Here is a 27571-nt window from a genome sequence, read left to right on the forward strand (position 1 = left end):
CTCCCTTCTTTTGGTTGAACTCTCAGACTTTATTTAGGATTTGTCAGTCCTCTTTTGTTCTTAATCTGATAATGGGATCCCAGTCATCTAAATGTTTTAAGGGTGGCCCCCTTTCAGGAACCCTGGCCAGTTTTATGTTAAAAAATGATGATGGTCCTCCCTCGTGCCTGTTTATGATTATGTGGATCAGTCTTGTTTACTAAGGGTAACTGAGGGCTCTGATGGCCTTTATGGGGAACCTTTTGTCTTTTGAGACTTCTCTTTCTCCCAACTAAGTTAGAAGACCATGGCTACAAAATTAAAACAATTCAAGTGGGATAGTTACTTTCATTGGTATCGGGAGGTTTCTAAACTTGTTCAGGACTCTAAAATTGCTCCCTTACAAAATAATTGTTTCCAAACTGATTGAAGCAAATAAACAACTAAAGACGGATAAAAATCAAGTGTCAGAGGCCTCTTTCTTGGTGCTAGCCAAGGTTTCCTCCTACCCACACTTACCCCACCCTCCTTCCATATCCCTCTTGGCCTCCTTGCCCCTCCCCTCTCTCTGAACTTCCTTTCTTTCCTTTCAGTGAAAGCTCATCAACTTTAACTCATTAAAACCTTTCCTTTCAAATCAGATCTTCTGAGGATGCTGCTAAACCACCCCAGAGTGCCTACACCCCCATGGACAAAAGCTGAGCTTAGGGCTGTAATTAAGGACCTCCCCAAGGTAACTGAAGGTCCTCATAGATTGGTGGAGGAATTCAATATTAGAACCCTGATTTACCAGCCTGGTCTCCAATCTCTGTCAGTCCATGTGCTTGTTGGAGAAGGTCAGGCCCAGCACTGGGTGAAAATAATCTCTAGGGTTTAAACTAGACCAGCCACCAGCCCTTTTACATTACCAAGCTCGCAGCATAGCCAAAAGGCTACATGAAGTCATCACTGGGGCTTTCCCCAAGCCCGTGGACTAGAATAAGATTCAGGCATGTACCCAGAAGTCTGCTGAATTTGTCTGTGAATGTTATATGACGGCCCATGACTCTAAGTTCTTTTCAAGGAAAATTCCAGGCTTCCCATAGATGTCGAGTCCACCCCGGTGGGGTTTGATTCCATGGTTGTAAATGGGACTAAGCAAGGACTTAAAACCATTAGTCATAGTAACCTGTGTGGGATGGGCATTGAGCCTCCCATAGATGGAGACCACAGAGCAGGTGTGTCATACAGGACCATGCCATTATCGCAGATAGTCTGCCTGCCGGAGACTGCCCATGGGGACTGTTCCAGCCTTGTGGGAGGGGAGTTACTTAGGATGGGGAGACTACGCTCCAGATGGGGGATGCATTTTCTCAGTTTCAGTTAACATAGGAACTATTCTATCAGTGCTCAACCCCAAATTATAAACTCTCCTTTCCTTGGAGTAATACATATGTGCAAATAGTGGGGGTCTCAGATAAACTACAGCATGTCCCTGGTTTTCAGCCCATGTCCTTTTATCTGGGACCTTTGCAAGGCAACCAACCATTTCTCCTCAGCGATTTGTCTTGCATACATTTATCTAGGATAAGATTTCCCTGGGAAAAGCATTGCATTTTGTTTTTCCTTTTCCAAAGAGGAAATATTCCTTGAATTCAAATCCAATACTCAGGAGCATTCAAGCCCCTTTATTGTACTCTGCAAACAAAAGAAGACCAAACTTTGGACTCGCCCCACTATTAAACCTGGTACCCCACTCTTTGGGCAAAATCCTCAACAGACTGAGTCTGTCATAGTGCCCCTCCCATTAATATCCAGATCGACCCCCTCAGAACCTCTCCCAAGAATAAATCAGTAGTCTGTAAATAATAAGAGGCCTCACCAGGGCATAAGGCCTATCCTGGAAGACGATAAGGACTCATTAGCCTTTGTACTAGTCCTTGAAGTATCCCTATTTTACCCATAAAAATTCCCGTGCCCAAGGAAGGAGATCGGTGTGGTGTCTTAAGGCAGTAAACACTAATTCCTCTGCCTGACCGTCTTTGATCCGTACACACTATTGGTATCAAGCTCTGCTGGAGGTGGGTTTTGTTTTTGTTTTTACTGTAGTTAATTAGTGCATTTTTTTTAGTATTTGTTTTGATAGCGGTATATATAAAAAGATAATAGCCCTTTTGCTTTTATCTGGGAACGATGAGAATATACACGGATAGTCGTGCCTCAAGGCTCTACTGAGAGTTCTTACTCCACACAGATCATAGCAGCTGACTTAAATAACACAGACTTCTCTTGAGGCTTCTTCTTACTACAGATATGTAGATGATTTCCTTCTTTGCTTGCCTTCCCAAGGGTGCTCTCAAAAAGACCTTGTTCACCTGTTAAAAATCTTAGTCATGGGGCGCCTGGGTGGCGCAGTCGTTGAGCGTCTGCCTTCGGCTCAGGGCGTGATCCCGGCGTTATGGGATCGAGCCCCACATCAGGCTCCTCCGCTGGGAGCCTGCTTCTTCCTCTCCCACTCCCCCTGCTGTGTTCCGTCTCTCGCTGGCTGTCTCTATGTCAAATAAATAAAATCTTAAAAAAAAAAAACAAAAAACCTTAGTCATTAAGGGACACAAGGCCTTGAACAAAAATTGCAATTTGTTCAAACCTCCGGTCTGAGATTTAGGACAATTTAATCTCAGAACGGGGACTGCTTTTTTTTTTTTTTTTTTTTTTAAAGATTTTATTTATTTATTTATTTATTTATTTGACAGAGAGAGAGAGAGACAGCCAGCGAGAGAGGGAACACAAGCAGGGGGAGTGGGAGAGGAAGAAGCAGGCTCATAGCATAGGAGCCCGATGTGGGGCTCGATCCCATAACGCCGGGATCACGCCCTGAGCCGAAGGCAGACGCTTAATGACTGAGCCACCCAGGCGCCCCATGGGGACTGCTTCTTGATCCTGAAAGACTTCAAGGCATTTTAAACTTTCTGTACCCCCAAAACAAACATGAATTACAGGGTTTCCTGGGCTGGGTCACAGTTGGCTTCCAAACCTCTTAGTGGCTGAGCCCCATTGTGCTATACAAAAGAACACCAAACCGGATCCCATTGTTTGGGATGACCGATATAATTTCTACTTTAAGACTTTGAAGGAAGGTAGTAAGCCCACCTACGCTTAGACACCTAGATTATCAGCTACCCTTTCCCTTTTGTATATGAGAAGGAAGGGGATGCTCAGACTACTTATCCCAAAACATGGGGCTGTCACAGACCCCTAGGTTACTCTGGCCAACAGAGCCACTGGATGAGGATACATCCCCCTGCCTTAGAGCTCTGCCTGCCACCATCCTTAGTAAAAGCTACTGAAGAGATAGGGGATCTTCTTCAACCCTCTTGATGTGTCAAGACTGTTGAGGCTCTCTCGAAGTCACACCACGCCCAGTACCTTTCAGCAAGCTCTTTCCTCCTGTCAAGTCCTCTTACTGACCGCCCCCTCCCCCATCACTCTTGTTCACTGTAAGAGTCTCAACCCTGCTACCTTCTTCCCTCTTCCACTGGTGGAACTCCCCATGACGGTCTGACTTCCGCAGATTGCCTGTTGACCCTTTGTGAGGTCTTGTAAGAAACCCCTCTGATACACACTGATCTTTCCTGGTTGATGGATGACTCATACTGAACTGTGGAAGTGGTGAGTTTCGTGCTGGGTATGTGATAACAGTTCGGAGGTTATTGAGGCTGGACCCTTACTTTGGCTGCTTCAACTCAAACCAGCTAAAATAGATACCCTCACTTGAGTGTGCCGTTTAGCCAAAAGCAAGAGAGCAAACATTGATACTGATTGCCACTATGCCTTTGGAGTGGCCCATGACTTTGGAATGTTAGGGGAAACAACAGGGCTTCCTCACCTCCAGTGGAGGTGAAATTAAGAATGGCTCCTATGCCCAAAGTCTGTTGGATGCCATACTGCCCCCAGCAGCTCTGACTGCTGCAAGTCTGATTCACTGGAAGCAAAAGGAATCTGCCTCGTCGATGCCCCTGTCAGAAACGGCGCCCTTACAAGATCCGTTGACCAAACCTCTGTCGTGGCCCAGAAGGCTGCTCCCCTGGCCAGGACCTAAGGGGCTAACCAGGGAAGAGCAACACCTGGCCTGTGAAAGAGAAAAGCAGAGTTGGAAATCTGAAGGCTGTTGGTACCACAAAAAGAGGGACTCTGCTTTGGACCCAGAAAGAAGCTGGTCATTCCAGAGAATCTAAAGCTTTCCTTATGGACCACTATGCTTCAGTTAAATCCTTGGTCCCCTGAGAAGTAATGTTCATGGATTACTGTTGGTGGAAAACATCAGCAAGTCCACAAAAAGTGCTGTCCTGCTTACTCCGCCCGACCTGAGTTTGTTTGCACCACCCCGGACTCCGTCATTTACCTGGCGGACCGTTCAGAGGCTGGCCAGTGAATTTCATGTATTTGCCTCATGTCACGGATAGAAATATGTTCTAGTGATAATTTCCATCTTTAGCATTGGACTGGAGTGTTTCCATGTAAAAAGTTTACTGCCTCTTCTTAGCTAAAGACCAGTGAGTCCTGGGACGAGTATGTGCCATCTGGCCAGTTCTACAGCATTTCTGCTCTTTATCCTCAGACTTAGGACTGTGCCAACGTACAAAGAGAAATGTAAAGATCCAGTTTGCTAAATTAGTTGAAACTTTCTAAATACCTTGGCCAAAAATACTGCTGCTGGTTCTTTTAAACTTTCAATCTACTCCATTCAGTATTCATAAACTTTCACCTTTTGAAATAATTACAGGACAGCCAGTGCATTTAAAAGCTCCTGTTTTCTTTGACCCACAGCTAAAAAATGGGTATGTACTTGAGTATTGCAAGGATCTAATTAAATCCATTGAGGATAATCACACTGTGGTAGGGTAGAACAGTCCTTCCACGGCGAGCTCCCAAAAGACAAAAGACGTTAGACATTACACTTTACAGCCAAGAGAGTTCATCTGTTGGCAAAGACATCTGCACAAAGACTCACTCCAGCCTCGTTGAAAGGGTGCCTATCAGGTGTCACTGAGGCACCCGGTGCCACCAGGTTCCAAGAGAGAGACTCCTGGATTCATGTGTGCCATCTAGAAAGGTCCCAAAACCTGAGGGGACCTGTACCCCAACTAATAGCTTAAAGCTAAAAATTTTCAAGGACTGAAATACGTGACATTGGAAGTAGACAGCCTGTCAGGGTCCTGGGGCCAGGCCTGTAGGACCTCCCTCTTCACGGGTCGCTGGTTGCTCAGCAGCCGAGTCATGCTGTGTAAAGTTGCAGTTGTCCCCCTGCTGGCCCCCTCGCTGCTCCTCAGTGTGCCTGTAATGCACCCCTTTGTTCCCACTTTACGAACCCTTTTTGATCCCTCCAGCCCTGCTCGTTGCTGGGTTTGCACTGGAGTTAACACTAACGATAAACCCAAACTGGTGGCTTGGCCGTTACCCTGCACTGGAGTTAACACTAACGATAAACCCAAACTGGTGGCTTGGCCGTTACCCGTGGAAGGACGGCAGAGGCTTTCAGGCAGAGATAACAGGGCTTTCCTCTGGTGCCTTTGAAGCCGTACATAGTCTCCCTTTTGGTAAATTGACACCAGACATTACAACATGCCAGTGGGTGCTCCTCACCCATAAAGGAGTACCCTCAAGTCTGTGCATCTACCCAAGACCTTTCTCTGTGTCTGGCCGGCAGTGACAGGACTGGCAGAAGTGGAGGCTGCCTCCCGGTCAGCACTGGTGACTACAGTGGTGCAGGACTCAGACGATCACGAGTACACTCCCCATTGGGGTCTAAGAGACGACAAGGCCTCCTCCATTAATGTATCTCTGTGGTGGGGTGTTGGCAGCGGCAAACTGATGTGCTTCCTTTCAGTGGTACCTCATGGGGAATTGCTCAAAAACCTAGCGAGTGGTGGGAACTTAATTCAACATAACTTTCTCCTTGGAAGATCCCCAGATCTCCAGTAGACCTTCCCCCCACAACCATCAAACTCTCTTGTTAATCCAAATATATTGAAATTTAAGACATTCCTATAACCATTTCCATGGTGCTAAAAGCACCGGTTACTGTGTGTTGTGTGTAAATGACTGTTTTTGATCACGAGGTCCTCTTTTATATTCTGGGGAGGGGGGAATCTGGGCAAGGGGGTCTTCCTAAAGTCCTCTCTTCAGAAAACACTAGTTATTTCTTTCTATGTGGCAGAAACATACACTCCACACTCTCCCTGGAAAGGATGCTGTGAAGTCGTTGCCCTCACTCCTCCCTCACTCCTGCTGAAGCCAGGAAAACCCTTCCGCCTCCCACCCCTGCGTCCCATCCGGGGTTTTCTCCTGTCTTAAAAGAGCGCATAGTAACAGGGATGGGTAGCACTTTGGGCGGGTGCCCACGAATACCCCACAGTAGACAGGGGTTTGGATATGCCTCTGCCTGAGCCTTTCTGGGTTGGGTTGCAGAACTTCTAATAATGAAAGGTAATATTAGACTGAACTGAAATAAGCCAGGCCCCCCAAGACCTGGGACATTTTCAGCTTATTTAATATGAGGAGCTAGGGAAACTGGTCAAGGAGGTTTTCCAGCCAGTAGCCATAATTAGACTTTTTGGCCCTGGGTATAATCCTCCCAGACGTATGTACAAACTAGAGTTCTTTCCCTTCCCAAGACTTCTCCTGAAGCTCAACTGGGAGACACATGACTGAGATTCCCCACTTCTTGATTGTTGGTGGTTCTAGTCCTGATACCCTCTTTCCATTTCCCTCTCGTGAGGGACAGACATCTGAGGATGTCCCTTCAGTTCTGCGGGGCACCATCTGCTCACAGCTACAGACATCTCTGACCTAACCAGACCCCCACACAGATTGGTTGATCAGTGTGGCCTTCTGTGAAAGAGGTGGATCAGAGGGAGAAATCTGAGAGGCCTTAAATCTAAAATGGAACTGGAGGCTATGAAGTGGAGAATCTCATGCACGTGCCCTCAGAACAGCGGACTTGAGGACCATCAGGCTGATTTTCCATAAACGCTTGATTGACAGAAGATGGAAGCTGTCTCCAGCCAGTGAGTGTCCACCAAGAATCTCTTCCCACCTTTGAGCCGTTGGACTTGCTGCACGGCTCCTAACTGGATTTTCCCCTTTCGAACCCTGCCCATAAAAGCACCCTGCCCTGAGCCTTCAGTGGACTCACCTGTAGCTCCCGAGTTACGCTTCTCCGCTCTTCCCGAGTAAGCTCTGTTGGGTCATCGGGCCTGCCTTGGTGTATCTCCTTTCTCTTAGGTTGATGGAAACCCAAGTCCATGTCATATCAGCCAGATGACCTTTGGTCGGGCATTTTGCCTTCACTGGCCTCCATGTCCCCTCCTATACACTGGGGACGTTGCCTCCCTGGCAGAGTTGGTGTCAGGTGGAAGAGGTGGGAAAGTGCCTGTCACACGGGGCCCTTGCTAGTACAGGAGGTCTTAGACTTGGGTGTGTGGCTTGATTGGGTGTTAATGATGAGGGGGTAAAAACAAGAGCCTGTCCATTGAACTGGCCGTGATGGCGGCTTCTGGAGAGCAGGCTCTTCGAGCAGCTAGTGTGCGTGTGGCCGGTGGGAGGCACTATCGGATGTGTCTGTTACATGGTGCAGGCAAGTTAGAGTTGGCATCACCGCGTAACCGGTTTGACAGTAGGTACCGGTATCCATCCGTACTCTGTAACCCAGAAATCCTGCTGTTGCAGTCCTCTTGCTGCCTAAGTAAAGAATTGGGGGCTGGGCCGACACACAAACGAAGATGTTCACACGGACGTCAGCAAAGGTGTGTTGTCGGAAAGCCGGCAGGACTCCACAGCTGGCAACTGGGAGGTACGGACGTCAGCTCTTAGGCTGTTGTCGTCGGATGTTGTTCTGAAGTCTTCCCTGCCTTGTACTTGCCCCATTGAGTGTGGGGGAGAGCACGGGGGAAGTGTGGGAATACTGCCAGTGTGGCCGAATGCCTGCGGCAGACCGCAGACAACTGGGAGCCGGGAGTCAGTGTTGTAGATGGCTAGAAAGGCTAGGGATTCAGGTTCCTATGTGGAGGGACTTCAGACTCAGCAGCAGGCGATGGGGACCATTTATGAGTTTCTAGAGCCCTCGCTGACCTGGGGCATGCAAGGTGGAGGGTGGCCACGGCCACTGGAGCATTTGTTTTTTTTGTTTGTTTGTTTTTGTTGTTTTTTTTTTTAAGATTTTATTTATTTATTTGACAGAGATAGAGACAGCCAGTGAGAGAGGGAACACAAGTGGGGGGAGTGGGAGAGGAAGAAGCAGGCTCCCAGCAGAGGAGCCTGATGTGGGGCTCGATCCCAGGACTCTGGGATCACGCCCTGAGCTGAAGGCAGACGCTTAACGACTGAGCCACCCAGGCGCCCCCACTGGAGCATTTGTTACATTGTTTCTCTCCTGGGCTTCATCTGCAAAAATAAAATAACTGAAGTAAATGCAGTTGAGTTAAATACAGAACAATCGCAGATCATAGATTGCAGTTGGAGCTATTTTCCTTAAATACGGAAGTTTTTGTTGTTTTATTTCACCCTGAAACATTGTGATGGAGGGGTTTGAGCTTTGCTTAGATACCTGAGAATAAAACATGGACGAGTTATTGGCCTGTGGTAGCTCTTGAGAAGAGGCTCTGGCGTGTGTTTACTACGTCTGAGATGAAGGGGCATTACCACCTCTGTTCAGCTATGCATTTAGTCAGAGAAGTTTGAAATTTCACTAATATCAAGTTCTTCTTAAGGAGTAAATGTCCTAGAACCTAGCTTTAATGTTTATAGGTAGGAAATCACCTAATTTGGAGATAATCCTTTTTGTATGTGTCTCGTAGAAGTGGGATTGTACTGAGTTTGTTATGTCATGTTTTACACAAGCGCTACCATTGTCAGTGTAGGAGTAATAGAACATACAGAACCAGTGATGTGTTTGTTTGTTTGTTTGTTTGTTTGTTTTTTTCAAAGATTTTATTTATTTGACAGAGACAGCCAGCGAGAGAGGGAACACAAGCAGGGGGAGTGGGAGAGGAAGAAGTAGGCTCCTAGCGGAGGAGCCCGATGTGGGGCTCGATCCCAGAATGTCGGGATCATGCCCTGAGCCGAAGGCAGACGCTTAACGACTGTGCCACCCAGGCGCCCCCAAAACCAGTAATGTTTAAACATCCTCCTGGGGCTCCTGGGTGGTTCAGTTGGTTAAGCATCCTACTCTTGGTCTCAGCTTAGGTCTCGATCTTGGGGTCATGATTTCAAGCCCCATGTTGAGCTCCACACTGGGGATGGAGCCTACTTAAAAAAAATAATGGGGTGCCTGGGTGGCTCAGTTGGGCGTCTGCCTTTGGCTCAGATCACGATCTCAGGGTCCTGGGATCGAGCCCTGCATTGGGCTCCCTGCTCAGCAGGGAGCCTGCTTCTTGCTCTGCTGCTCCCCCTGCTTGTGCTCTCTTATTCTCTCTCTGTCAAATAAATCTTAAAATAAATATGTAAATAAAAATAATAATAATAAAATAAAAATCCTTCTGTGAGTTAGAGTGTGAAAGACAATATAAGCACTGATAAGTGCTTTGAGTAGTTCTAAAATAATTGGCATGGTAGCATAAACATATGTCCCTATTGCTGAAGCTTATTAGAGAAGGCAAATTAGAATTGATTAATCTTACTCTGAACTGTGGTCATTTTAGCTCCAAAGAGAGAGTGTTTTATGAGTAAAATGTGCATGCGCTGAAATGTATAGATCCTAAGTGTAAGATTTGATGAATTTGGCAAATGCGTATATCCAAGAAACCAACAGCCTGTTAGAGATCTAGAACATTTCCATCACCCCAGAAAGTTCCCTCCTGCTCCTCCTGGTAGACCCTCATCCCCCATAGATAGCCAGTGACTACTACAACACCCTAGAAAGTTCTTTGTGAATATTTAACGATGTTAATTGTTACAATTCTTTTAATTTGTAGGCGATCAGAACGTTCAGATGGCAGATAACAGGTAAGCCAAAATGGACTTTGTTTATTGGGACTTAAGTTTTAGTTGATGAGTGAGAGTCAAGCCACCGGTCAGTGAATATCATTAGACGCTCTGGTGGGATGGCTTCCCGCTCCCCTCATGTGTTTGAGCCCATGAAAAAATGGCTTCACCCATAGGAAGTGTCGCAGATATTGACACTGAAAAACCTCTCGTGGGAAGTGATCCTGTTGCTCTCCAGGCCTTAATACCTCCCAGGTGAGGTCATGTGATTAACTTGACACCGACCTCACAGTATGTCGCCTCCAGTGGTCAACTGAAAGATTTTGTTTTGTGGCTCGTCCTGAAGGTTATATTTGGTCTTGTGTAGTGTGTGATGTGGTTTGCTTTTGGTGAGGGAAGCCACGCCCAGGCATCTTTGAAAACGGATACACCTGTTCTGTGAAGTTTACTTGTTTGGAGAGACTTTGGTGAGCTTGCAGAGCCACAGTGGGTATTGTGTCCTAAAAACTTGGTAAGGTAGCTCTTCTTTGATCCTTTTAGCAGCCGACCAAAGTATAGCATGCACGTTGGTTGGCTAGTGGGTGTAGTTTGAGGGTGGGAGCAGATTTTTTGGGAGAAGGAAACTGTAGAAATGGAAATTAAGGAGCTTTGGCCAGGGTTGGAAATTAGAACTATGGAGCATGGCAGGGGGTAGGGGTGGGGTGTGTTAAATGGTAGGTGTTCGTTTTGTTTTGTTTTGTTTTTTAAATAACAGGAACATAGCTCATGGATAAACCCGTGTGTCCATAGTTCTGTCCAAATATGAAGTCGTTGGAGAGCTGCCTCCTAATGTGTTACACAGGAAAAATGCCCTTGTGCCCTCTGTCTTTGGAACTTCTTGATGGTAATACTTATTTAACATACTGTCTCAGTTTTTCAGACGGTGTTCCTTCAGATGCCTTGGAGGCTACTAAAAATGCAAGTAACGCAGGTCAGTTCACTGCCCGTGGAGAAGGTAACTGTGGGAGCGTTTGCATGCAGAGCAGAGCATCTTCTCCGCTTGAGCCATTTCTCGCAATAATACAGGTCATACGAGTGAAGGATTACTGTGCTTCAAAGGTTTGGGCAGGTTAGAGTTGTTCAAGTGGAAATCGGTGCTTCGTTTAAACTTCTGGGTAGGAACTTGAGGCTTTCGAGAAGTAGGATGACTAGCTCGGTGCGCCTCCTTGTGTCTGCTGCCGCTCGGTACTGGCGTTGGTCAGCCGTGACCGGTGTTTGCCATCTGTGTCCTTTCTTCTTCCCTGATCATTCTGGAGCAAACCCCAGACTCCATATCATTTTATCCATTAATTCATAGATGTGTTATTTTTTCTTCCATTTTAAAATTTATATAAGTATACTTTTTCCCCCCTTAAAGTGTTTGAAAGCAAGTTGTGGGTATCCTGACTCTTTTCTCCTAAAACAGTTTTGTATAAATTTCCTAAAAACTAGAATGAATGCTCCTAACCCCAGTGCCGTGACCACAACCAAGAAATGTGGCGTTGACATGACACTGTTAGCTAATATGTAGTTGTGTTGCTGTTTCCCTTCTATTCTCAGCTGCTCCTTTTTAGCCGTAGCCCACACCCAGGTCCAGGACCATTCAGGGGTCACGTCTCAAATCTAGTTCTGTCTCCTTTATTCTAGAACCGTCCTCCCACCTTTTTATCCTTCGCTGCAGTGACACATTGGCAGGCTGTGCACCCGGCTGTCTTGTAGAACGGCCAGGCTCTGGATTGGTCAGGTTTCCTTTCCATGAGATTCAGACTGCCTCATAGATGACCTGCTGCAGGGGGAGCACGCTGGTGCCATTTGCCGGGGATCCTGAGATTGAGGACTTCGGGAAGGTCGTGTCTGGCAGCGTTCCCTGTTGTGAGGGTCTCTTCAGTAAGTGACCTGTCAGTCATCCTGTGGACACCCTCTTCTCCATGAGTCGTGATAACGATCCTTGTGGAATCAGGAATGACATTGGTGTTTGCACAAGGGCGTTTTTCTAAGTCTGGCATTCCTACCGCGTATTACATTTGTCAGAGATGGCCTTTTCCTCCCTGTCCTCCCAGCCCCACTTCAGTGTTCCTGCACATTCCTAGATCGATTCTCCTTCAGTGTTTTGTCAGGCGCCATCAGTATTCTTTTTGGTGTGCAAATTGTCCCACTTGGCCAGTGCAGGTCTCTTCAGGCTGCCTTCTGTGTCCTTTTGCTATGTCCCCATCAGCTTTGAGTACTCTGTAGCTTTGTGATGCTAAGCTCCATTTTTCCTTGAACTTTTCTTGCTCTGGACCTGGAGTCTACCATTTCTGCAAGGGGCCGTGTTCCTTTTAGTAGGGGGAGATATTTAAAAACCAGAATATAGATGCTAGGTGTTACTGTTTCTAGACCTTTCAGTGGCCAGAGCTAGAGGAGATGTGTTTCTCTGTATGGTGTAGTATTTTTGTATTGCCCAGTTGTATGTATACACAGTTGTATAAATGAAATATACACAGTGCTTCATGTTAACCGTTGTTGATAATTGAAGTGTTAAAACTGTTTTGAGTTGCCTACTTGATAGCCTTTGCTTGCCCACGTGACTTCCGTACAAAAAGGTGGGGAGAGCGCCCAGGTACCTTTGGAGTCAGGTGAGGATGCTGACTTAGGGTTCCTGGCCAGTGGGGGTGAGCAGGCGTCAGGTCAGCCAACACAGAGTCTGTACCCTGGGCCAGGTGTTGTGTTGTGCCGCTCCCTGGTCACATTCCTTCCCCCTCGGTGTCTTGTTCATTCCCTGGGAAACAGTGTAGATGTGGGGGAGGAGGCCAGTGACTTGGGAGAGGGATAGTGAGGGAGTGCAGTGCGGAGGGCGTGGGTTTGGGCAGAAGGGCAGTGTAGGTGAAGGTGGAGGCCAGAACGCCTGGATGTCTGGCGCACCAGGAGCCGGAGCAAGTAGGGCTTCCTGGGATGTGATCCAGGCTGCAAGTATGTCCTCTGAGGGACAGTTGCCTTGTCCCTGTCCTTAGCTTCTGGGCCCCCTTAGGTCTGAGGGACAGAAGGTGAGGTGGCGGGAGATAGGCCCCTGAACTGGGAAGTGGTGACATCTTTGTTTGGGAGATTTGAGGCTTAAAAGAGCTGAAGCGAGTACCAGAACTCCCTGGGTGCCTGTCAGTGGATTTCTGACCCCTCACTCAGCTGGGTAACGGGGGGGGGGGGGTCAGATGCCTTTAAAATACATTTGCTGGGCGCCTGGGTGGCTCAGTCAGTTAAGCATCCAACTCTTTGATTTCAGCTCAGAATCATGAGATTGTGCTTTGTGTCGGGCTCTGTGCTGGGCGGGGAGTCTGCTTGAGATTCTCTCTCTCTCCCTCTGCCCCCTGAGATCTGAAAAATAAAATAAATTTTAAGTATTTTCAAAACATGTTTTTAAGAAGCCACTTTCTACATTTAGAAATTAAAGTGAATAAACAAAGCTGGGTAGATATGTGCTGATGCTTTTCAACCCCTGGCTGTTCTGTGTCGGGCATTATTTTAACTATCTTGGCCTTGTTTTTACCTCTTAATAGAAAAGCTCACTGATCAGGTGATGCAGAATCCTCAGGTTTTGGCAGCTTTACAGGAACGGCTTGACAATGTCTCCCACACTCCTTCAAGCTACATTGAGACGTAAGTATGCTGTGCATGGCACTCAGTACAACTTTAAGAAGCAAAGGGAAAAAAACCAATTTCCTGGTTCCTTAGAATAGGAATAAGTGGCTTTCTCATTGAGCATACTTTGGGTGCTGAGAACTAGGCGCTGGGTTCCAAAGAGACACGCCTGGGCTCAGCAGGTGGTAGAGGTGCAGGCCTGGGGGGGGGGGTGGCCCTGGGGAGACCCAGCCGGCAGGCCTGCAGCAAGAGCCGTTGGGCCAGGCTCAGGGTGGAGTGCTGGCTCCCTGCTGGCTCTCCCCACGGGGGCTACTGATACTGCCTGGGGGTAGGAGAGCTGAAGGTGGTAATGGTCTCCAGTTTTCTTGCTGGACTCCCCTGTGAGTGGGGTGGCTTTCATGGAGAGGGAATGCTGGGGCTAGGAACAAGGTTTTACAGAATAGAATTCGTTCCGTGTTGGACGTACTACATGGTAAGTGCCTGCTACGGGGACAGTGTGGAGTTATTTAAATTATTGGAGGACGGCTGGGTGTAGGATATTAGGGTGCAGCTTGCTTAAAATCATTTGTTAGTTTTACTCCATTAGGAAGACACGGAAAGATAATTGTAACTGTGTATTTAATGCAGAAAAGAAATGCAGGTGTTTCTGTATTTCTGCCATTTTATTAGGTCCTCACTGTGCTTCCTCCTTGTTCTCTGCCGGCAATAATCCTAGAGACGGGACTGTAGTTAGGAGTCTTGGTAAAGGACCTTTGCCCTGGGGTTTAGGACCTTTCCCCTGTGATTTAAGGCTGTTCAGTACTCTCTGAGCAGTGCTGGGCGTAGGAGCAGCTAGGGCTCCACGCGTTGTTGGAGGAAGGGTAGAATGCCCAGGCTACTGCTAGCCCTGCCTTGAGGGCTCCACCCCGGTGCACGCTGCCCAGGAGGGCTGTGTGGGTCTGCGACGAGGCCCAGAAACCTGCTCTTGATCCAGGTGGTAACCAAGGGCTTCAGGTTCAGCATATGATTTTGATGGATTAAAAAGGGTTTTGTTTCTTCTGATTTATAAAAGTAGTGCATACAAACAAATTTGTAGAATATAGAAAAGTCCTGGGGTGTTTGGGTTGATCGTCCGACTCTTGATTTCGGCTCAGGTCACGATTCTAGGGTTGTGGGATTGAGCCCTGCATCAGGCTCTGTGCTCAGCACGGAGTCTGCTTGTCCCTTTCCCTCTGCTCCTCCCTCACTCGCTCGCTCTAAAATAAATAAGTAAAATCTTTAAAAATACAAAAGAATATAGAGAAGTATCAAAAGGCAAAGCTCGAAGTTACCTGACCCGGGAAGGGAGCAGACCCCACCTGTCTGTGTCGTGTCTCATTTTTCCCTTAGTGCAGCAACATGAACCCTTCACTTGGCGCTGAATAGTCTTTGAAAACATGATTTTGTACAGGCTGTGTTCTAATCCGTTCAACTTGTCACTATTTCCTGTTTTCCACTTTTACAAATAATGCCTCAGTGGCTATATCAGCACATGAGTATTTGGTTATTTCTCTGCGTAAGTTCTTGGAAGTAGAGGTACTGGACCTGAGGAACATTCAGGTTCTGCTTTGCCTTTAAGGTGGATGAGTTGATTAGAGGGCTTCTTTGCCCTCGGGCTCCTCGAACCCAGGAGGGTTTTTTTTAATTGCCAGTGTGGTAAGGAACAGACAGCAGTTCTTTTAAATTAACATTCTTTCGGATATTTTGTGGGATTGAACCTTCTTTCCATGTTTGATTATTTGTATTTTTTCTTTTGTGGATTATCCGTTGGCTTCCCCCGCCCCCCGCCTTTTGTTGGGATGTGCGTCCTTCTAATGATGTTTAGGAGTTCATTTCTGCAGGAAGGATGTGAATTCCATGTTAGCCTGAATCTGTCTTAAGAAGATTGAGAAGCACGCTGCCTTACTTTGCAGGCCTAAGGATGTTCTCCTTTTCCTTCCCTGTTGCAGTCTGCCGAAGGCCGTGAAGAGAAGGATCAACGCGCTGAAGCAGCTGCAGGTGAGGTGCGCCCACATCGAGGCCAAGTTCTACGAGGAGGTCCACGACCTGGAGAGGAAGTACGCCGCCCTGTACCAGCCCCTCTTCGACAAGGTGGGTGGCTCCCTCTGCATTGCCTGCGCGGTTTCAGAGCTTTCTTCACGTAAAACCCCCGCGTGTACGGACTGATGGATCCTTGAGCAGTTCTCCTTCAAGCCCGGAAACTTAGAATCTTAAGTTATAAACGCATTGGTTTTCACAGGCTTTTCAGACATTATTTACAAACTGAATTTTTGAGTGTCTGACTTACCCTAACTCTAAGACGGTCTCATTCTTCCTCAGAGAAGGGAGTTCATCACGGGTGACGTTGAGCCGACAGATGCAGAGTCAGAGTGGCACAGTGAAAACGAAGAGGAGGATAAATTGGCTGTGAGTATTGTTTTTGAACGAGTGCAACTTGTGCTGTTTCCGTGCTGTTGGAAGTAAGAAGTCTCTTGTAACGGGGGGGCGCCTGGGGGCGCAGCGGTTGGGCGTCTGCCTGCGGCTCAGGGCGGGATCCCGGCGTTACGGGATCGAGCCCCACGTCAGGCTCCTCCGCTATGAGCCTGCTTCTCCCTCTCCCACTCCCCCTGCTGTGTTCCCTCTCTCGCTGGCTGTCTCTCTCTCTGTCGAATAAATAAAATCTTTAAAAAAAAAAAAAAAAAGAAAGAAATCTCTTATAACGTCACAAAGAAAAGAGCCCCTAACAGTAGGTGCCACTTCACCCTTAGCTGCCCTTTTGCTTCCCTCATGACGGTTCTACTGCGCGGCCGGCAGGTCCGGTGTCCGTAGTACCGTGACCCACACACGCTCTCCCTGCTCAGTCGTCTAAACGGCTCCGTGCCGTACGATAGTGAGATGTGGGATCAGATGAACAGAAATGAAAACATCAGGAAAAGTCTTCCATCGAGACAAAAGCAAAGTCCCACAAGGGGAGGGGATAGGCAGTCACTGCAAGGTCGGGGTTGTGAGGAGGACGCGGCATGTGTCCGGGCCGCCCTCCTCAAGGACCAGTAGGGGCGATGAAGTAGCCAGGGCGCACCCGGCCACTTTGGGTTGGGAGCTCCTCGTCACCTGCTCACAGCCCTCGACAGGTCCCGTTCCAGTGCCGCAGGAGGTTCCAACATGGTGCAGGGTGACTGTGTCCACCTGATGCTTGTTTGGAAGACAAGTGGCTTTTATCCTTTCTTACCCATCAGGATTCTTTTTTAGGGGATTTTTTGGAAGTGTCTGTTACTTGTAGAAACCATGTGTTTTTGATCTTTCAAACATATTGTAGAAGCTGGCTAGCTGAGGCTGTGGATGTGGATGAATCTAGTTGTGAATCACTCCCTCATTGCTCAAGAAAAGTCTGCCTCTGTTTATCTAAAAAGCCCTATGATCGTTTCCACAGAAGAATCCCACGTGATGGGGCGTTGCGCTTGCCGGTGGCTGTTCAGCGTTGTGCTCGCCCTCCCTGGGCCTGCCCTCTCCCTGGGCCACAATGTTAGAAAAGGCACCTTTGCGTGTTGCGCGTAGGCTGTCCGGTCATCTCCCTGATGTCTGCGTGGAGTTTCTGTCCGGACGTCTATAGCCACCTCCTTACTGGTGGGCGTACACGCTGCTTGGTGTTCCCTGTTGTTGAGGGCACTGGAGTCTCTGTCCAGTGCTGGGTGGCTGCTTGTCCCAAGATGGATGTCTCATAGAGCTGGCACTTGGCACCTTCCCCAAGGTTGATGGCATTGTACCATCTTCTAAAATTATGTCACAGAATCACATCTGAATGGAGTGCTTTGATTGCTTTGTTCCTTAGAAACATTTAAAAGTGTGATGTGCACGGTGGTCTTGGAGATACAGATGCAGAGAACACAGTTTTTGTTAGAAGTTTGTACAGGATGCTGAAATTTACATTCTGCATTCTGCATTAAGTTATTGAATGTAAATGTGTTGCGTTGTCGTAACTGTTCTGTTTGGCGTATTTTTTTTTTTTTTTTTTTTTTTTTAGGGAGACATGAAAAATAAAGTAGTCATAGCAGAAAAAGAAGCAGCAACAGCAGAGGAGCCAAACCCCAAAGGAATTCCAGAGTTCTGGTTTACCATCTTTAGAAATGTAGATATGCTAAGTGAATTAGTCCAGGTAAGCAAATTTCCACCTTACAGAGAGATTTTAGGCTGAATAACTATTTATGAACCACTTAACTCAGAGTTTAGCGGTTTTTCGTGGTGGGTGGAAAGGCACTCTGTGTGACCAACAGCTCCTGTGAGTGGTCTTGATCTCCTGGGGCGGGGTCTCACTCTTGGGAGCCTCCATGCTACCTTCTCCCACAGTGCTGCTGGGGAGGCCTGCACCTCTGCAGCTGAGGCACGACTTGTCTTCTTACCTTCTTACCTGGAGGTCTGCCGCCTCACCCCAGAAAGCCCATGAACCGCCTCGAGACCCTTCCCTGTCGTAACTGGGAATGGGCAGGCAGGAAGGTGTGAGGGCAGGAGACCAGGAAATTGGCCAACAAGGTCCGTAGCTGACCGAAGTGTTTGTTCTGGTTCTGTCTTCAGAAACGTGAGGACCGGCAGGCCGGGTCGATCCCTATGTGCATTGGCAGCGGGTGGTAGTGTGGAAACGGTCAGGCTCTTGCCCTCCCTGCCTGGCCTTGATGGTTTCCAGTGCTCTGGGCCAGAAAGAAGTGGCACCTTGTTGCTGGCCCCTAGGACCGCTTGTCAGTGCACAGATGCGGATGGCTTCCTGGGAGTTCTTACTTGACGAGGCCAGAATCCCAGCAGGGCTGCTGAGCCAGTGTCCAGGAGTGTATGCAACGGCGAGTCATAAGGGGACGTGTGTGTTTGGAAAAAGCCCACCAGAAATTTCTTTTTTTCTCTTGTTGATCAGGAGTATGATGAGCCGATCTTGAAGCACCTGCAGGATATTAAAGTGAAGTTTTCAGACCCCGGGCAGCCTATGGTGAGTAGTGGTTGACTGTGCTCCTGGTTGGCGTCAGAGCAAGTCAGGCACTGAGGGCGGGGGGCTCGGAGCCGGGGCAGGGGATGCTCACCAAGAAGGCCTTGCCCAGCAGCGCTGCACAGCCTGGTAGGCAGCTCGGTGGCAGGTGCAGGAGTCCACGCAGCACTGGACTCCTTGGCCGCGGTGCCCGCCACGCCCTCCGCCGCTCTCTGATGAGGCTTGTTCCGCGTCAGAAAGGGCGATGTTTTTCTCCTAAGCGTCTCCTAGGATTGTGAGGATCTGACGTCTGTCAAACAGGATGGTAGGTACGCACTCAAATGCGAGCAGCACTTTAATAGAAACCCAAGATGCTAATAGAAGCCTGCTAGGTTTTACCTAAAACGTGACTGCAGGTGGACGAACCTGAGCGACGTGTCCTTGCTCTGTCACACGACACCGCTTCCAGCAGCTTGCTGCGCTTAGGACCCTAACTGAAGCCAGCCCTTTCTTTCCTCCGGGGAGCAGGGCCTGCCACCCTGCGTGAGCTGAGTCCTCGCAGAGGCACTGTTCGTGGCCTGTTAGTCTGGCTGTGGCTGACAGGCTCCATTCCGGTGCCACAGCAGCTCCAGTGGCTCTTGACTGACTGACACGTGGCTCTCAGTTTCAGGTCCTGGGGACACGGCCTGGGACCTGGCGAATGAGGGCCAGCCTGTGTGGGATTCCCCTCCCTGGTCCTGCAGGTGCCTTGCTGGAGCAGGGGGCAGGGGACACCTGGGATCGGTCCCTTCCACTTTCCTGCCGTGCTTACTCTGGGAGGTGACACTCAGCTCTCCCTCTGCAGGTGGGGGCCCCCATGGGCACAAGCTTGCGTGATGCCTGCTCACAGGCTGAGGGGAACCCTTTCCTACTGCACCCAGTTAATTGGGTTACCACCGGGCCTTTTCCTTGGCCTGTGTGGAGGCTGGGCCCTCGCGCCCCTTAGGGGCCACGTGGGGCAGTCTGAGGATGTTTGCTTGCAGTGGTGGGGGGCAGGGAGCTTCACACTGTTCTAAGATTCTGTGTCAGTTTTTTCCTAACACTTTTTTCTCACCAGTGATTTGTCCAGAATCCATTTATTTATTTATTCCCTCTGGATCAATTCTTTTTTTCTTCCTTTGCTCTTACTAGACACTTGTTTGATGATTTCCTGCGTCTGTTTTCTTTCTCAGCCAGTTTTCCTCCATCTCTTACAGTGGTTTATAGACAGACAAGAGCCCTAGTCTTGGTAGAGCATGAGCCAGTTGTCCTTCTCCCCCTCATCACGTCCCCCGTTAGAAAAGTCGTGCACGCTGACTGTGGAATACTGAGAAAATACGGGGAGGTGTAAAGACCAGTGTAGAGATCTCTCACCTGTGGAGTCAGGTTCCCCATAGTCTTTGTCTTTTAAAAATCATGAAATATTTTAGACAAAATTAGAAATACAACCATCTAGCCTCAGAATGAAGGAGGGCCAGTGTGTTTGCTTCTCCTGTGACCACACCTCTCCTCTCCAGGGTCGTCCACGCTTACCCTGCAATAGAGTGGGATTACGTGTGTGGACAGTGTTGTGCCAGCTCTGCTGGGTGGAAATAGTCATTACTGCCTCTGTGGGCTGTAAAGTGGTTTATTTAGCATTGCCCGCACATGCCACTGCCGCCTCCGCCCCATTCTGGACTGTTGCGTTGTGGTCAGCGTATTGAACCCAAATCTTCTGTGTAAATCTTGGGTGATTGCCTCAGCTTAGATTCCTTTTAGTGTAATTTTAGTGGGTTAAAGGAGGTGAACATTTATAAGGCCCAAAGATTGTTCATTACTTATTTTTTACACTTTCTTTTTTGTAGTCATCGTGGTTTTGTCTGTTTTGAAATAATTTCAAGCGTAGTGCGGAGCTTCAGCAACAGAGCGGAGTTCCCGTGTGCTGTCCGCCCGGACTGGAGCCACCGGCTGTGGCCCTGTGGGCGGTGTGGGGCAGGGACCGCCGCCTGGGCTTCCCCGTGCGAGTGTGGGCATGGGCGGTAGGCAGGAGCGGGGTCTCATTTTACACTTAAGTACGGGCCCTGTTGGGCACCTGCTATGGCTGACCCGGCTGTAGGGGATTGTGTGTGATGGGGGTGACCTCATTTTGGGCTCTTTTCTGTCGGACTTGAACCCTTTCTTTCTTCCTTTCCTTTCCTTTCCTTTCCTTTCCTTTCCTTTCCTTTCCTTTCCTTTCCTTTCCTTTCCTTCCTTTCCTTCTTAAAGATGTTACTTATTTCAGACAGAGAGCGAGAGAGAGAGTGCACGAGTAGGGGGGAGGGGCAGAGAGAGAAGCAGGCTCCCGGCTGAGCAGGGAGCCCGATGCAGGGCTCAATCCCATGACCCGAGCCGCAGGCAGACACTTAATTAACTGACTGAACCACTCGGCACCCCTTGGACCCTTTCCTGATTCATCCCCAGTCGTGTGTTAACACTAGACTAAACAGAGGCTATGGGGAAGGAAGAGATAGGAAAACATGAAGAAAGGAAACCGCACACTTGGTCTGGAGAGCTGATAGGGAAGGAAGCGGGAGATAAAGGAGTGGTGTGATCCGTGTCCGTGCCCGAGTAGGGAGTGCGGCGGGTCCCCCGTGTGGATGCCTGTGAACCCTCCCTGTCCCCCAGGGTGCCTGTCCACGCTTGTGCTCGCACCTGCCGCACTTCTGGGGTCATAGCCTCCTTCTCACTGACAGAACATTTCTTCGGGCTTCAGGGTGGGTGTAGCCCTGGGGGTTGGGCAAGGAGTGGAGAGCAGGGGTCACATGGGATGCTGTTGCTGCGCTTGCTGGGCCAGACCAGGAACTTGAGCTCTGCAGGGTCCAGTTTCCATTTCCCCTTTAGTGGAAGTGGTTTGGTTTTAGTCTTTTTAACCTACCTTTTCTCAGTTGATGATTGTACTGTCACAATGAAAATTGAAATAGCTAATGTTTAGCAAGCGTTGCCTGTAAACCCGTATAAGCCCTGTTGTAGGTGCTTCTGCAGTCAACTCAGGGAGAGACAGGATTAATCTTTCCACTTTACAGAGGAGGAAACAGCAGCACAGAGACATAGAGTGACTTGCCAAGATCACACAGCAGAAGTGGTGTGAGCCCAGAGTCAGTCTCATAACGTATCTCTACAACTCACTTAGCCAGCGCGCTCTTTTCTTCCTTAAAACAGGGCTGAGGCGAGCGTCTTTGCACAAACCGATGGTGCCCCCACCCAGGTAGCTTCCCCACGATAAATTTCTCAGAGTAGAATTACTGGGTCAGAGAATTTTATTTTACTTTAATTTCTTGATCTTGTTAGATGGTCCGTTATAAAGCTATTTACAGTCTGTGAATGGACCCGATTTCCCAAAACACGTGTTAGTACTACATATTGTTCATACACAGGTAAGAAAGCAACAATCTCCCCTACTGCCACTTGACCTCGTTTGTGTCTGCTACTTGGGACACACCCTGCACCCATTTTTCCTCTTACGCTTGTCTCTTCAGGTTACACAGTGCTTTGTGAACAGAGGACGAACTTGTCCTTGGTGTGGTTTGAGGAGGCCCAGTCGGTGCCCCCCACCCCTGTAATCTGGCCCGTCTGCGTGGCAGAGAAGGCAGTGCTCTGCCTGAGCCCCAGCACAGAAGGAGGGGAGGGCCGGACTCCCGCTGCCTAGTTTCCCCGTCTAGTCCGGACCCCCCGCCTCCGCCGGGGTGAGCCCAGGCCAGCAGAGGAAGCTAGGGTTTCCCAGGAGAGCTTGGACCCCCACTGGGCCGGGGGCCTCGGGGGCACGACTCCGCTGGGCTGGAGCGCAGCAGGTATCCCGCACCCGTCATTTGTGTCTGAACTTGGGGCTGCTGTGTTTTGTAGTAAAGAAGTTTGATATGTGGCCATACCTGTTGCCGTTCGTAACGGTTTCTGCCTGTGGCGTCCCACTCAGAGAGGCGCTGTCTGCAGTCCGCACCGTGTGGTTCGTGAAGTCTGTCGCTGGTTGCTTGGAGGTTTTTAAGTGGTACTTACCTGAGTCTTTGTCTTTAGTCTTTTGTATTAGAGTTCCACTTTGAGCCCAACGACTACTTCACCAACTCGGTCCTGACGAAAACGTACAAGATGAAGTCGGAGCCAGACCAGGCCGATCCCTTTTCCTTCGAAGGCCCTGAAATAGTTGACTGCGACGGGTAAGGACGTGCCATTTCAGCTGCTTTTTCTGAAACAAAAAACAGATGATTTTAGAACTTAACGAGTAAGAGAAATTAGGAATAAAGTAAAATGTTTTTAATCTTCTTGAAATCCCAGAAGACCAAGATTTACGTTAGTCTTTTCTGTAGAGGGTTGTGACAGCCTGCACTGGGAAATGTGTCATGAGGTCACATGTGTCAAATGGGGGCAGGTGGCCCGGTCTCCCCATCGGACGGAGGGCTTGGGTTCTCTAGGCCCTTTACATGACACTGTCCTCACTGAACTGATAAACAACCCTCCGCACATATTTGTTGAGTGAACGGATGAGTCCGTGCAGGACAGTATTGGTCAGTTGCTTGCTTCGGAAATTGGTGGGGCAGTGTAATTGTTTGACTCCTACTGGAGCACCTGGGTGATTTCAAGTGAGATCACCAGGAAGAGAATATGGTTTGGAGTTCTTTCCTCTTGGTTTGAGATGATTTGGGAAATTGTTTTTGAATCGGCACAGTTACCCTTACTCACTGGAACCAAGTACTTCCGAATCCCCCGTATAAGCAGTTCAGAGCTTTATGAGAGCCCTGCTAGACTGGAATGGCGAGAGTGGCTCTCTGAGCATGCATTTCCCAGGGCCGGGCTGTCCTGTGAGAAGTGGGCCACGCTTGCCGGGCGTGTTCCCAAGCAGACGCTTCTCGTGCTGCCAGGGGTTCCCTGTGGGTCCGCAGTGATTGCAGGATGAGTCAGCGTGCGGGGCTCTTCCCCCCGGCCAGGCCCACTCTGCAGCCTGGACCCAGCGCGCTCCACCCTGATCTGTGCTTTGTGCAGCCATCGCCTGCCGCGTCTCCAGCTTGTCCTGCTCGCTTAGCTGCTGGAGAGTTCGGGCGCGTGAGTAGGTGATGGCAGGTGTGCTCTGGGGTCAGGGCAGACGCAGCAGGTGACAAGCTCTTGAGCACCCTCTGGGCACCTTAGCGGAGCCTTGACCGGGCTTGGTCACAGGAAACACACTTCGGGAGGGTCTCAGGGGAGAAGCCCTCTGTTTCAGATGCTTCTCCCAGCCAGGGTGGTGGCAGCCCAGGCCACCTGGCCAGTTCCCTGTCACCAGCTGTGCCATGGACGTCACAGATGTGCAGTGCCAGCTGGCAGGCTAGTTTGCCTACGTTGTTCACGTTCAGTCTCTGGCTGTGCCTTGTTTACCGTGGACGTTCGTGGTCAGTGTTTCTCGGGGCATATGTCTGTGTGCATGATGGCTCTCTGTCCCTGTAGATGTGCTATTGACTGGAAGAAAGGGAAGAACGTTACGGTCAAAACAATCAAGAAGAAGCAGAAACATAAGGGCCGAGGCACGGTGAGAACAATTACCAAACAAGTTCCCAACGACTCCTTTTTCAACTTCTTCAGCCCGCTGAAAGGTGAGTGGGTTGTGTTGTGGGCGTTGATGAAGTACTGCGTGAAGTGGCTTCGTTACCCTCGGAGTCTGGTCTGGGTCCTCAGGCGAGTGTGGCCAGTAAGGACACGGTTGCCGTGCCAGGAGCCGCGGTGCTGGTGCTCGCGGGGTGAGGGGCGGTAGGGGAAGGGGTCCTCCTTGTAGCAGGAGGAGAAGGTCTGGCAGGCACTCTTAGCACCATGCTGAGAAAGCCGAGTGATCCCAGGAGCGCCCCAGCCGGCGCCTCCGGCCTCACTGCTGTGGCCCTCTGGCCCCCTGGCACCCGTCTGCCGCAGGCCCCTCTGTCGCGGGGCGCCCTCCGGTTTCACCCGCGCAGCTCGGGGAATATCCCCCGCCCTCTCTTCCTCATAAATTCAGCTATGTTTTGGTTTTCTCCGTGACTTACACAACTCAAGGGGTCTTGGGGTTTGTTTTTCATGACAACACAAGCAGTTGGATGTCCAGTTTTGAAAGACTTAGCTTGGAAACTTCGATTTCCCCCCACACTTAGTCATAAAATAAAGACAAAGAGTTTAACCTCGTGAAGTGAGCAACAGGTTTCAAGAGTAAATACTGGCAAGTCTTAACAAAATTTTCGAGAGAATGCGAAGGCCAGGCTGGTTGGCAGTGTTCGAATAGTGAGGGTAAAACATTTTCTCTTTATTTTCCGTGAACACAAACAGATTGAAATCTAGAAATGCTCGTCCCTGCCACAGGTAGTTGGTGGGCATGTGAGCTATTCTTCACCCTCGGCCACAGGGTGGCTCCACTCTCAAGTGTGAGCCTTGGACCGGGCCTTTGTCCCTGAGCCAAGGGCCCTTCTCAAGCTCTGCCCTTCACCCTTCGGCCCCGTATCTTTCTGGGATTTGTCTTTGAGCCTAGGGGAGCCATAAGTGTGGCTCCGTTTCCTTGTTCTAGACGGAGAACCCCCTGTGGTGCTCACCTGCGTGCACTCGCTGTGAAGCAGAGGGGCTCTGGATGCTAAACTCAGTGGTTTTGTTGGAAGGTTTCTGAAGATGGGATTTTTAAGTAATTTCATATAATCAAAATGAAATTAAGAGGACTCAGAATTTGGAGGGGTGACTTTTGGGGGTTTTAAAACTCTCCTATGGGGGCACCTGGGTGGCACAGCGGTTAAGCATCTGCCTTCGGCTCAGGGCATGATCCCGGCGTTATGGGATCGAGCCCCACATCAGGCTCCTCTGCTATGAGCCTGCTTCTTCCTCTCCCACTTCCCCTGCTTATGTTCCCTCTCTCGCTGGCTGTTTCTATCTCTGTCGAATAAATAAAATCTTTAGGGGCGCCTGGGTGGCGCAGTCGTTAAGTGTCTGCCTTTGGCCCAGGGCGTGATCCCAGAGTCCTGGGATCAAGCCCCACATCAGGCTTCTCCACTGGGAGCCTGCTTCTTCCTCTCCCACTCCCCCTGCTTGTGTTCCCTCTCTCGCTGGCTGTCTGTCTCTGTCAAAATAAATAAATAAAATCTTTAAAAATAAATAAAATTAAATAAATAAATAAAATCTTTTAAAAAATAAAAATAAATAAAACTCTCCCATGGTGGTTGTACAACTCTAAAAATGTCCTAGGAGTCATTGAATTGTACTCTTCAGTTCTCTGGTAGATAAATGACACATAAATATAGCTATTTTTAGAGTAATCCTGTATAACATCCAGTGATGAGCTCTATAAACAAATAGAAAGTGGCTGTGGGGTGGTGATGGGGAGCAGGCAAGGAGAAAGTGTCGGAATTGAGGTCACGTGTTCTGAAATGAAGGAAACCTAAGCTGGCCAGTCCAGTGCCCTCCTTGTTCTTAAATCTACAAAACATGTCCCAAAGTCACATTTGCCAAGTCCTTGTCCAGAGTCCCCAGACCCAAATCGTAGCCCATGGGGGGTGCTCATGTGCCAAGACTCAGGGAACGTGGCACAGGGTGATGTGGACATGCCGGTGCCAGCCCGTGGGGAACGGCCGGGCTGGGAGAGGCCGTGAGAGGCAGGATGAGGCCAGTGCCATAAGCCTCCAGCTCCTGGCAAGACCAGGCCTTGAACAAGCATTTCTGAAGTCTGGGGTTTGAATCACATGGTCATTTGAGCATCACTGGGCTTTGTTGAGTGGTTTTAAGTCCCTGTCTTTCTTGTCACCCTTGATTCTGGGTCGGGCTCCGAAGCAGCCGCAGAGTCTGGCCAGCCGTGTGCGTGCGCACGCGCGCGGGTGTGTGTGTCTCTCGCATGCACGTGTGTGTGTGGAAGTGCGCCTCAGCAAGCCATGCCACGCTCTGTGGTGGGCAGCGACCAGCAGCACTCCTGCCCACAGGAGGTCTTCCCATTTCGTGGGAGGAACGCTTCAGCGCTGTGCTCTCCTCGCTCCTTGCCGCACGGACACACGTGGTGCTGCCCCCCGAGGTGCAGGGCTTTGGAGCCAAGGCTCGAGGGTTTTCCTCCTCCCTACAGAAGTGTGCAGGGTTGCAGGCACCGGTCCACTCTCCTTAAGCGTAAATGCACTGAGTGGCTACATCTGGGGCCCCTTGATAGGCCTGTCTGCCTATTAGCACTACAGTAGGAAGTGCTTTTCCCCAGTTGGCGTTCCCAGGCAGGTCAGGCGGGGGTCAGGGCACCGTGGGAGGTGCAGGTGCCCCTGTTTTACTTTTCCTGTCCGCGGAGCTGCCCGCGTGTACTTGCAAAGGTTTTGGTTGTCATTGTAACGCGCATGTTTTGTCTTTTTTGCCCTAGCATCTGGAGATGGAGAATCACTGGTAAGCTTTGTGTCGTCATCAGATCTCTTGTGCCGTCATATTCTTTATCTCCAGAGTAGTGGCCTACCTTCTTTTCAGTCCCTCCTTCGTCCTCCCTGAGACTGGGGGTGCACTCCGTTCACAACACTGTGGGGCGGAGCCAGAGCGCATGGGTCTGGTGCGCCCCACCATCCCCAGCAGTGCTAGATCCCCCCAGAGTGAGGGGTGCGGTGGGGGTGGGGGGCATGGTGCTCGCCTGTATATACTAGTTAACGCTGAGGTTTTCCCTTTTTAGGATGAAGACTCAGAATTCACATTAGCCTCTGACTTTGAAATTGGACACTTCTTTCGTGAGCGGATAGTCCCAAGGGCCGTGCTGTACTTCACGGGGGAGGCCATAGAGGATGATGACAACGTATGTGGGCGGGAGCCTCTGGGGCCTGCCTCCAGCAGTATGGGGTGCCCTGGGTGGCAGCCTGGGGGACCTCTGGTGTCGGGGGGGTGGGGGCCTAGGAGGGCTCTGGGGACTGTTGGAGGAGAGTGCCAGCCCCGTCCAGGGACAGCATCCTCAAAAGGCCGCAGGTGCTCACCCTGGCCTACTGAAGGTCTGTAAGCTTTGGGTGACTTGGAAACGTGAGGAAGAATCTCATTTTCAGAGGTGTGGTCACAGCAAAAGGTTGTCCATGGAGCTGACTTCTGCTGGCCTGTGGTGTACTGGCCCCA

At 49.7% G+C, this 27571-nt stretch overlaps 1 protein-coding gene and 1 non-coding gene across 6 annotated transcripts in view; both read left to right on the plus strand.

Annotated features, from left to right (window-relative positions):
* NAP1L4 (nucleosome assembly protein 1 like 4) overlaps positions 1-27571 on the plus strand; it is a 44478-nt gene that overhangs the window by 7752 nt on the left and 9155 nt on the right. For all 5 annotated transcript variants that reach the window (XM_045770648.2, XM_045770647.2, XM_045770649.2 and 2 more), the window contains 11 exons: positions 9930-9960; positions 10851-10909; positions 13488-13587; positions 15537-15678; positions 15907-15993; positions 17588-17719; positions 18467-18538; positions 22559-22698; positions 23960-24105; positions 26847-26869; positions 27144-27263. In XM_045770648.2, coding sequence (XP_045626604.2) covers positions 9930-9960; positions 10851-10909; positions 13488-13587; positions 15537-15678; positions 15907-15993; positions 17588-17719; positions 18467-18538; positions 22559-22698; positions 23960-24105; positions 26847-26869; positions 27144-27263 — 1052 coding nt within the window. The remainder of the gene's footprint in view (positions 1-9929; positions 9961-10850; positions 10910-13487; positions 13588-15536; positions 15679-15906; positions 15994-17587; positions 17720-18466; positions 18539-22558; positions 22699-23959; positions 24106-26846; positions 26870-27143; positions 27264-27571) is intronic.
* LOC123775551 (small nucleolar RNA SNORA54) lies at positions 19077-19199 on the plus strand. The gene has a single exon (XR_006775097.1). It is a non-coding gene; the product is annotated as a small nucleolar RNA SNORA54 (small nucleolar RNA).

The sequence above is a fragment of the Ursus americanus genome, chromosome 24 (genome assembly GCF_024610735.1).
Source record: "Ursus americanus isolate L20-20 chromosome 24, mUrsAme1.1.p, whole genome shotgun sequence".
NCBI lineage: Eukaryota > Metazoa > Chordata > Mammalia > Carnivora > Ursidae > Ursus > Ursus americanus.